Source organism: Triticum urartu, chromosome 4A (assembly GCF_056163025.1).
Source record: "Triticum urartu cultivar PI428250 chromosome 4A, HENAU_Tu73, whole genome shotgun sequence".
NCBI lineage: Eukaryota > Viridiplantae > Streptophyta > Magnoliopsida > Poales > Poaceae > Triticum > Triticum urartu.
The window spans coordinates 11079171-11090343 of record NC_141876.1 but is presented as its reverse complement, the minus strand read 5'-3'; the positions used below and the strand labels follow the sequence as shown (position 1 = coordinate 11090343).

General features: G+C 49.8%; 1 protein-coding gene and 1 long non-coding RNA gene across 2 annotated transcripts; both read right to left on the bottom strand.

Annotated features, from left to right (window-relative positions):
* Window positions 1-623: 623 nt before the first annotated feature.
* LOC147974411 (uncharacterized) lies at window positions 624-3631 on the bottom strand. Its single transcript, XR_015601954.1, has 3 exons — window positions 3344-3631; window positions 2188-2265; window positions 624-928 (listed from the first exon to the last, which is right to left on the bottom strand). It is a non-coding gene; the product is annotated as an uncharacterized LOC147974411 (long non-coding RNA).
* A 3301-nt stretch (window positions 3632-6932) lies between these two features.
* LOC125550212 (tubulin beta-8 chain) lies at window positions 6933-10919 on the bottom strand. The gene is made up of 3 exons (XM_048713156.2): window positions 10425-10919; window positions 7959-8228; window positions 6933-7875 (listed from the first exon to the last, which is right to left on the bottom strand). Exons 1-3 carry the CDS (start codon window positions 10816-10818, stop codon window positions 7202-7204), a joined length of 1338 nt encoding a protein of 445 aa, XP_048569113.1. The 5' UTR covers window positions 10819-10919; the 3' UTR covers window positions 6933-7201.
* Window positions 10920-11173: the final 254 nt, after the last annotated feature.

Below are 11173 nucleotides of genomic sequence, written 5' to 3'. Positions count from 1 at the left end.
TTCTACTCGTGCATAGAATCTACGCATAGATCTAGCTCATGATGCCACTGTTGGGGAACGTAGCAATAATTCAAAATTTTCCTATGTGTCACCAAGATCAATCTAGGAAATGCTAGCAACGAGAGAGAAGGGAGAGCATCTTCATACCCTTGAATATCGCTAAGCGGAAGCGTTACAAGAACACGGTTGATGGAGTCATACTCGCGGCGATTCAAATCGCGGAAGATCCGATCTAGCGCCGAACAGACGGTGCCTCCGCGTTCAACACACGTACAGCCCGGGGACGTCTCCTCCTTCTTGATCCAACAAGGGGAGAGGAGAAGTTGAGGGAGAACTCCGGCAGCACGACGGCGTGGAGGTGGAGTTTGTGGTATTCCTGCAGGGCTTCGCCAAGCTCTACGGAGGAGAAGGAAGACTTGGAGGAGGGAGGGGCTGCGCCAGGGAAGGGGTGCGGCTGCCCTCTCTCTCCCTCACTATATATAGGGGGAAGGGGGTGGAGGAGGCGCCCTAGGGTTCCCTAGGGGAGGGGCTGTGACGCCCCCGATTTAATCGTACACTAATCATACACGCAAATGTGTACGATCAAGATCAGGGACTCACGGGAAGATATCACAACACAACTCTACAAATAAAATAAGTCATACAAGCATCATATTACAAGCCAGGGGCCTCGAGGGCTCGAATACAAGAGCTCGATCATAGACGAGTCAGCGGAAGCAACAATATCTGAGTACAGACATAAGTTAAACAAGTTTGCCTTAAGAAGGCTAGCACAAACTGGGATACAGATCGAAAGAGGCGCAGGCCTCCTGCCCGGGATCCTCCTAACTACTCTTGGTCGTCGTCAGCGGCAGCACGTAGTGGTAGACACCTCCGGTGTAGTAGGAGTCGTCATCGACGGTGGCGTCTGGCTCCTGGACTCCAGCATCTGGTTGCGACAACCAGAAAGAAAGGAACGGGGGAAAAAGGGGGAGAAAGCAACCGTGAGTACTCATCCAAAGTACTCGCAAGCAAGGAGCTACACTACGTATGCATGGGTATCAAATGGAAAAGGGGCTAATATATGTGGACTGAACTGCAGAATGCCAGAATAAGAGGGGGATAACTAATCCTGTCGAAGACTACGCTTCTGGCAGCCTCCTTCTTGCAGCATGTAGAAGAGAGTAGACTGAAGTCCTCCAAGTAGCATCGTGTAGCATAATCCTAACCGATGATCCTCCCCTCGTCGCCCTGTGAGAGAGCGACCACCGGTTGTATCTGGCACTTGGAAGGGTGTGTTTTATTAAGTATCCGGTTCTAGTTGTCATAAGGTCAAGGTACAACTCCAAGTCGTCCTGTTACCGAAGATCACGGCTATTCGAATAGATTAACTTCCCTGCAGGGGTGCACCACATACCCCAACACGCTCGATCCCATTTGGCCGGACACACTTTCCTGGGTCATGCCCGGCCTCGGAAGATCAACACGTCGCAGCCCCACCTAGGCACAACAGAGAGGTCAGCACGCCGGTCTAAACCTAAGCGCACAGGGGTCTGGGCCCATCGCCCTTAGCACACCTGCACGTTGCGAACACGGCCGGAAGCAGAACTAGCCCCCTTAATACAAGAGCAGGCTTACGTTCCAATCCAGCACGCGCCGCTCAGTCACTGACGTCACGAAGGCTTCGGCTGATACCACGACGCCGGGATACCCATAACTACTCCCACGTAGATGGTTAGTGCGTATAGACCAAATGGCCAGACTCAGATCAAATACCCAGATCTCGTTAAGCGTGTTAAGTATCCGCGAACGCCGACCAGGGCCAGGCCCGCCTCTCTCCTAGGTGGTCTGAACCTGCCCTGTCGCTCCGCCTCAAAGATCCACTCGCGGGTGCTCCTACGAGCCGACCCGTCTTTAATCACCACATGTATCATGTATAAAGTATATAGTATATACCCGTGATCACCTCCCGAGTGATCACGGCCCGATAGTATAGCATGGCAGACGGACAAGAATGTAGGGCCACTGATGATAAACTAGCATCCTATACTAAGCATTAGGATTGCAGGTAAAGGTAACAACAGTAGTAGCAAGGACAGGCTATGCATCAGGATAGGATTAACGGGAAGCAGTAACATGCTACACTACTCTAATGCAAGCAGTATAGAGAAGAGTAGGCGATATCTGGTGATCAAAGGGGGGGCTTGCCTGGTTGCTCTGGCAAGAGAGAGGGGTCGTCAACAACGTAGTCGATCGGGGCACCAGCAGCGGCGCCGGTCTCGGTGTCTACCAGAAAGAAGTAACGGGGGGGGGGGGACACAATAAATAACAGAGCAATCAAAGCATCACAAAGCGTAACATGGCAATACGCGGTGCTAGAGGTGACCTAACGCAGTAGGAGGTGATACCGATGAAGGGGGGAAACATCCGGGAAAGTATCCCCGGTGTTTCGCGTTTTTGGGCAAAGGAGCCGGAGGGGGAAAGTTGCGAGTTCGATAGGTTAGGGGTGTGTGGCGGACGAACGGGCTGCGTATCCAGAATCGTCTCGTCGTTCTGAGCAACTTTCATGTACAAAGTTTTTCCATCCGAGCTACGGTTTATTTTATATTAATTTTAAAATATTTAATTCATTTTTAGGATTTATTTAATTATTTAAATTCAACATTATCCAGAACAGTGCACGCTGACGTCAGCATGACGTCGGCAGTCAACAGAGGCGTTGACTGGTCAACTGACGTGTGGGTCCCGTTCGTCACTGACTAATTAGTCTAATTAGGGTTTAATTAAACTATCTACTTAATTAGATTAATTAAACAAGATTAATTAACTTAATTAATTCATTATTTTAATTATTAATTAATTAATTATTTATATATGTATTTATGTTTCATAAAAAAACGTTTTGGAGTGGGGCCCCATTGTCATAGGGCCACTGGGCCTTAGCGGGTTCGGGTGTTGTGGTTGCCGCGGGTGCGAGCGCAAGAGCGATGACGGGCAGGTGCCCGTTAACGGGCGAACCCGGGCAGCCGCTGCGGGCGCGCGTGCCAGCGCCAGCGAAGCGGGCTGGGCGCCGGCTGCAGGTGAGAGGGGAGGCAGGCCATGGCAGGGCAGGGAGCTAGTGGCAGAGGGCAGCGGGGAGGCGCGGGCGAGCACACGACGATGCGGGGAACAAGGGGCGTGCGCGGGCACAGGAGGGAGGGCGCGTGCTGCCTGGAGCGCGAGCTCCGGCACACGGCCGCGGCGATGCGGGCGATGGCCACGACGGGGAGCACGAGCGGCACGACGAGCAAGACGCGGTGACTACGGCGACGGACTAGGGACGCACGTGCGAGGGAGACAGAGAGGAGAGGGGAGTTTCGCTCACCCCCGATGCAGGGGTTCGCCGGCGAGGCTCGACGGAGTCCGCTGGGGAGGAGGTCGGGGAGGCGAGCGTCGACGGTAGGCAGCGGGGCGTCCATCCAGCGGCGAGGTGGCGGGGCGTCGGAGCCGGCGAGGGAGAGTCGGGGACGGGCAGTCCAACGGGGAGGTACGGCAAACGGGAGGGAGGGCGCCGGGCGGCGTCGGGCAGCGCCAGGCGGGGAGATCGGGTCGATCTCGATCTGGATCACGGGAGGGGAGAGGAACGAGCGAGAGAGAGAGTGGGGGTCGTGGGGTAGTGGGGGGGAAGGGGCTAGGGTTTCTGGCGCCCGAGGGGATTAGTAGCGGGCGCGGTTGGGCCGGCCTGGCGGCCCTGTAGCCTGCTTGGCCGAGGCCCAACTCGGGGGGGGGGGGGGGTCTTTGTCTCTTTTATTTTTTTGTTGTTTATTTTCTCTTTTCTTTTATTTATTCTTTTAGTTCTTATTTGTTTTATTTTAGTCTCCAAAAATACAAAAGTGGCACCTAAAATAGTGTTACAATTCATGCCACTGCCACAAACCGTTTTAGCACTGAAATAAAAATAGTTTTAAATTGTTTAATATTTTAAAGCATTTGAATAATTGCTTTGCTGTTGTTTTATTCATCTCATATTATTTAAACATTTTATAAAGGTGTGGTTTCTCCACCATAATTATCTATGCAATATTTGGTTCACTCCGAACATTTTAGTTTTAATATTTGAAAACGTTTATTGTTTGCTTGATTTTGAATTAGAATTTGAATCGGTTCCGAACTAACACGAGATTAGCGACAGTAATCGAAGTGACGTGGCATCATTAGCAGAGAATTACTGTAGCTTAAATACCCGGGCGTCGTAGGGGCGGCGGCCACAGGGAAAACCCTAGATGGGTTTGGGCGCCCCCACCCCTAGGAAACTTGCCCCCCAAGCTGGGAGGGGCGGCTGCCCTAGGGAAGGCGCCCCCACATCTCCAGGTTACGTGAGAGGGGTTGGGAGGGGCGCACAGCCCCTTAGTGGGCTGGTGTGCCCCCTCCCCTTGGCCCATAAGGCCCCCCAACGCTTGCCGGGGCCTCCGAAACACCTTTCGGTCACGCTGGTCGTCACCCGGTACTCCCAGAACAATTCCGGACTCCAATACCCTTCGTCCAATATATCAATCTTCACCTCTGGACCATTCCGGAGTTCCTCGTCACGTCCGGTATCTCATCTGGGACTCCGAACAACCTTCGGTAACCACATACTATTTCCCATAACAACTCTAGCGTCATCGAACCTTAAGTGTGTAGACCCTACGGGTTCGGGAATCATGCAGACATGACCGAGACATCTCTCCGACCAATAACCAACAGTCGGATCTGGATACCCATGTTGGATCCCACATGTTCCACGATGATCTCATCAGACGAACCACGGTGTCGGGGATTCAATCAATCCTGTATACAATTCCCTTTGTCCACCGGTATGTTACTTGCCCGAGATTCGATCGTCGGTATCCCAATACCTCGTTTAATCTCATTACCGGCAAGTCTCTTTACTCGTTCCGTAACGCATGATCCCGTGGCTAACTCATTAGCCACATTGAGCTCATTATGATGATGCATTACCGAGTGGGTCCAGAGATACCTCTCCGTCATACGGAGTGACAAATCCCAGTCTCGATTCGTGTCAACCCAACACCTGTATAGCAACCCAGTTACGTTGTGACATTTGGTACACCCAAAGCATTCCTACGGTATCCGGGAGTTGCACAATCTCATGGTCTAAGGAAATGATACTTGACATTAGAAAAGCTCTTAGCAAACGAACTACACGATCTTGTGCTATGCTTAGGATTGGGTCTTGTCCATCACATCATTCTCCTAATGATGTGATTCCATTATCAATGACATCCAATGTCCATGGTCAGGAAACCATAACCATCTATTGATCAACGAGCTAGTCAACTAGAGGCTTACTACGGACATGTTGTGGTCTATGTATTCACACATATATTGCGGTTTCCAGTTAATACAATTATAGCATGAACAATAGATAATTATCATGAACAAGGAAATACAACAATAACCATTTTATTATTGCCTCTAGGGCATATTTCCAACAAAAATGTGAGACGACTGCGAATTTGACTCAGGGTGACACAGGGCGACGGTGAAATTCCTTCAAGTTTCACACAGACGGTCATGAAATAGTGGTGATGTTGAGTTCAGGTAACTCTTGGCGTCCAATATGTGAGTTGTTCATTTTCATGCAGATTAGTTATCGGTGTGTGATGGCGTTGAACGGATTCTCCGAAAGTTGGGAGCACAAAGTAGAGTAATGAGGAACTTAATTTTTCTCGAGTGTTGACTGCGAAGAAGACGAGAAGGGACTACAGTTGCAGGTGGAGTCATGTGGAGTCTGAGAGTAGCAGCGGTGCTCATGGCGTATCTCAAGTCCAATGTACATGGAGGTTCGACGCACGGATGAATCCAAGATGGTGAAGAATATTCGCCAAGGTGGAGTTTGTTGGAGTTGTGTCGAATATTATTGTATAAGTTAGGTTACAGTTGGACTTGGAGTCGTACGGTGTGTAGACAAGATATGGAGTCGTGTCCTAGTAGGACATTTGTATCTTAGGCCTCTCATATATAGCGGGGTAGACGCACGATGTAACATATGCCAACATAATAGCACGGCACGCGAGGGAACCGGCGGCGTGTGCCGGCTCCCGGGCGGCCGAGGTGCGGTATTGTAGCGGTATCATGGGGAGGAGCGCCCGTAGTCAGGCCCCGGGGATGACCATATGGTGAACCTCGTTAACAAATCTCGGTGTCATGCTTGTGTGATTGCTTGGTCTTCGGTAGATCGACGGAGCGCCTCTGATTTATTCTAACAATCCATGTCTTTTCCCTCATAAACCTCAGAAGCAGATGCACCCCTGCGGACATCTACAACATTGCCACGGTTTCCCCCTCGACCAACCGAGTCAGAGTTCCAGGTAGCCCGCAAATCTTTGAAGATCAGCGACTTGGGGGAACGCACTCCATCTCCATGTTTTGTGTATATATAGGTGGCTGATCATGCCACAAACGATGCACTAATCTAGAAGCAGTTCATATTTAACTCGGAAAACCAGACCTCTCTTCTCCTTCCGCTGTCCTTTTATAAGTACAAACATGTTTCTTCAGTTGCTTCCAAATATCCAATATTAATCTCACCCGATTGTAATTACCAGCAATGTCTTGTCCACTAATTTCCAGAGCATAAAACTCACCCACCTTAATACCTGCCTTCACCAATGGTTCAAACCCGTCCGACAGATCATGGATTTGTATCCATATTTAATTAGCACATTCAGTCCAACCGACGGCGCCTTAGTGAATCCATCGTACAGATTAAACATAACAGGAATGCGACGGAAGTCCATGGAGCACCCTCCGTTACCTTGTCCCAATCCCTGAGGCATGAGAACTGCATCGTATATATAGAGCTTATCTCAAAGCGATCTGAACTTGACGTCTTGCGCAAGATCCCAGGTGTTGCGCTGGTTTAAGTAGACATATTCCTAACATAGCAACATATGCTACAAGAGAAGACATGAGTAATCCCAAGTGCTCAATTAAGCAAACAGATTCCAAGTAACCTGAAGTAAAGATGACAACTGAAGGTTCGACGACGACGAATATATAAAGGTAGCACGAAACAAGCATACATACAAATACAGGCCAACACGACGACAAGATATTACGGTATAATACTACGTACTAACGACATGATGAAGAGTAGATATATGTATATATGGCTACTCAAACTCGATTGGCAGCACAAAACCAAGTACGCGAGGAATGGACGAATGCATGGAAGGGATCAGGCTTGGTCGGCGGCGGGCTCCTCCTCGTCGTCGTACTCCTCCTCGGCGGTGGCGTCCTGGTACTGCTGGTACTCGGCGACGAGGTCGTTCATGTTGCTCTCGGCCTCGGTGAACTCCATCTCGTCCATGCCCTCGCTGGTGTACCAGTGGAGGAAGGCCTTGCGGCGGAACATGGCGGTGAACTGCTCGCTGACCCTGCGGAACATCTCCTGGATGGAGGTGGAGTTCCCGACGAAGGTGGAGGACATGGCGAGGCCGACAGGGGGGATGTCGCAGACGCTGGACTTGACGTTGTTGGGGATCCACTCCACGAAGTAGGAGGAGTTCTTGTTCTGCACGTTCATCATCTGCTCATCCACCTCCTTTGTGCTCATCTTGCCCCTGAACATGGCGGACGCCGTGAGGTAGCGGCCATGGCGCGGGTCGGCCGCACACATCATGTTCTTGGCGTCCCACATCTGCTGTGTGAGCTCCGGCACCGTGAGGGCGCGGTACTGCTGCGAGCCCCTGGACGTGAGCGGCGCGAACCCCACCATGAAGAAGTGCAACCTGGGGAAGGGGATCAGGTTCACCGCCAGCTTCCGGAGGTCCGAGTTGAGCTGCCCCGGGAAGCGCAGGCAACACGTGACGCCGCTCATCGTCGCCGAGATCAGGTGGTTCAGGTCACCGACTGCATCATGCATTCATTCACCAGTTAAGCTCAGTTGTACATATCGTATCGTGCGCAAGGGATGGATGGATCATGGGGCTTACAGGAAGGGTTGGTGAGCTTGAGGGTGCGGAAGCAGATGTCATAGAGGGCCTCGTTGTCGAGGACCATGCACTCGTCGGCGTTCTCGACGAGCTGGTGCACCGACAGCGTCGCGTTGTAGGGCTCAACCACCGTGTCCGACACCTTGGGCGACGGGAACACGGAGAAGGTGAGCATCATGCGGTCAGGGTACTCCTCCCGGATCTTGGAGATGAGCAGCGTGCCCATGCCCGAACCTGTGCCTCCGCCAAGAGAATGGCATACTTGGAAACCTGCCCACCGACCAATGATGGTTAGCAATTCATTTCAGGAGAGATCGCACTCACTGGACTGAAGAAATGATCTAGGGAATGTGTTCGGGTTTCCTAACCCGATCATGTGTCTCAGTTTCCCTGTCAAAAAAACTTGATAACAAGACAGACTAACTACTCCTATCCAATCAGGGGACTAATAATGAAATACATCTCCCCTGGTCCAACATCATGTGCCTAGTTGCACATTATTACTGAAAATCAGTATTTTTATTTATTCTGCTGCTATGATTATGAATTTATGATTAGGTTAGGTGTACTAAAATCCACAAATCTCATCTCACATAAATCTGAACTTTAGCAATGCAAGTACACATAATTAACAAACTAATCAAGCAAGCAAAACCGCATCTACGGATCTAACCAACAACCATCCGTCCACTGGGTCTGGCAACAGCCTGTCTGGGTTTCCCATTCGCTGCAGCCAACACCGACAGTATGCCTTTCCTTGATACCGCCTTTCATGTGTTGTTAATTAGGTCGTACAGCATTGTCGGTAATCACCCGCATGATATATACATGTAGTGCTACATTGTTAGTGTTGTGATGATCGCATCACCCTTCACCAGCAAAAAGATGATGGCGACATGAGATGTGATGCGAACAAATTGTATGTATATTGGCATTGATGTAGTCGTATCTTGACCGAAAAATGCAAGTTCTTTGCCCCCTGAACTTGTCAGCACTATTTTTAAGTTCACATTTTTACAAACGAATAGTCGATGGCTAGGTGAATTTGCGACGCATGCTTCAAAATGGATTCAAAATTCAAATGCTGGGTCCTTCCCAGCCCTCAAGGGGACAAATGGCATGCAGACAACATAAGCAATGCTGCAGCTAAGGTCATGAAAGAAGATTTCAAATCTAGCATACTTTCAGAACCTTCACGACTGACATCCTTACTTAGCAACAGTTTTCTAGCAGTTTCTGGCTTGATTGATCATTGAACTGAAAAAATCAGCACTCAAGTTGAAGCCAGGTAAGTACCGGGGGTCAAGGGACATGACCACGTCCAAATAGCCGTGTTACTATTCATCAACCAGGGTGCAGAATAAGTTATTCTTCACCCGAGGTAATCTTACGATCATTTCATAATTAAATTACATTTCGAATTCAAATAGTTACATTCCTATTGATTCACTACGTCAAATTTGACATAAGAAAATAAAAATATAGGTCATAAGACAAGAAAATTTGCAGTTTATGTGTATTTTAGACTATGTTTTTATGTTTGTAATTTTACATAACATAAAATATTTTTTACGGAGATTATATATTTTTTACGGTCTCTTTTTGCGTCGGAAATAAGACAAAACTTACGGAACGTAAATTTACGGTGCATTGATGGTAAAATAGAGGGGGGTGAAGAATAACTATGCCTCACCTAGGGTGACGAATAGCGCAACCCTATGTGTGTGTGTGTGTGTGTGTATTATACTCTTTAATTTCCCAGCCAACTTGATCCCAAAAGCATATAATTGCCATTGGAAATCAAATCAGGCAATATAGGACGATAAGCTCATTATTTGAACAGATGAAATAATGCCGTGGCGTGTCAGTACTGAAATAATCAACAACTAAATCATGGGTAGAAATGGTACGGTCATCTAACCATGTCAAAAGATTAGGTTCACCAAATGGTAGAGATAAATCACGTGATCCGTCAACTGAACAATATGTTGGATCCGCAAATTATAGACCCCAACTGGGAGCACCGAATCACAATCATGTTGGATCGTCCCGGGCTGCTTGTAAATGCTGCCAAGTTGGCAGAGTTGTTTAGTGTTTAATTACCATGCAACATACTACTCTGGCACTCTGCTGGAAGACAGCAGAGTCTAATAAATGAGAATATAATTCTGTCCTTAATTAACAAGAGGAGAAGAACAAGCAACAGTATCAAACATTTTGGATCCCACGGTTCCGATTATTATACCAAAAACGATACCGTTCCACGCTAATAATCTGGTAAATTGTGGATCACATTCCCCATTATGATCCAGGCAATTTTACTAGTATATGAATATACGGTTACGATCGAAATGTTAACGATGCCAATTCTGTTTCAGAAACAGATCCAGAGAAATGCAGATAAAACTGAACAAAGAGAATGCGGGGGGGAGGGAGACGGCTGGGCAGGGGCGTTTGATCATATACCTTGGAGGCAGTCGGAGTTCTCGGCCTCCTTGCGGACGACGTCGAGGACGGAGTCGATGAGCTCGGCGCCCTCGGTGTAGTGGCCCTTGGCCCAGTTGTTGCCGGCGCCGGACTGGCCGTAGACGAAGTTGTCGGGGCGGAAGATGGCGCCGATGGGGCCGGAGCGGAGCGAGTCCATGGTGCCGGGCTCGAGGTCCATGAGGACGGCGCGGGGCACGTAGCGGTTGCCGCCGGCCTCGTTGAAGTAGACGTCCATGCGCTCGAGCTGCTCGGGGGCCGTGCCGGTGTACTGGCCGGTGGGGTCGACGCCGTGCTCGCCGCAGATCACCTCCCAGAACTTGGCGCCGATCTGGTTGCCGCATTGGCCGCCCTGGATGTGCAGGATCTCCCTCATCTTGCGTCGATCGGATTGCGTCGCGTCGCCGGGTGGCTGTTCTTGGGTTGGTTTGTGGAGCGGGGGGGCGAGGGAACGTGGGAGGGGGAGGGAGGGAGGGAAGGGGGGCGACAAGGGAAGCGGGTGGGACGGACGGACGGGTCGTGGGCGCGTCTATATGCCGCGTTTCCAGGTAACCGACGTCCCGACCCCACCCACCCCTCCCTCCTGCGCTGCTCGCCACTTTCTGCAGTTATTACTACAGGTTGTATATATGGACCAACTGTTCCATTGCAGTTTCTCCTTTTCTTTTTGGCAAGTTATGCAGTTTTGATGACATGTTGGTTTGCTCATTTCCACTCCATTCGTATATTCG

Excerpts from the sequence above, each read along its gene's own strand:
- LOC125550212 (XM_048713156.2), bottom strand. The coding sequence starts at position 10,818 with ATGAGGGAGATCCTGCACATCCAGGGCGGCCAATGCGGCAACCAGATC. Across the intron at positions 8,229-10,424 it reads GAACTCCGACTGCCTCCAAG|GTTTCCAAGTATGCCATTCT; the intron begins GTATATGATCAA and ends GTCGGTGGGCAG. Across the intron at positions 7,876-7,958 it reads CAAGCTCACCAACCCTTCCT|TCGGTGACCTGAACCACCTG; the intron begins GTAAGCCCCATG and ends TGCATGATGCAG.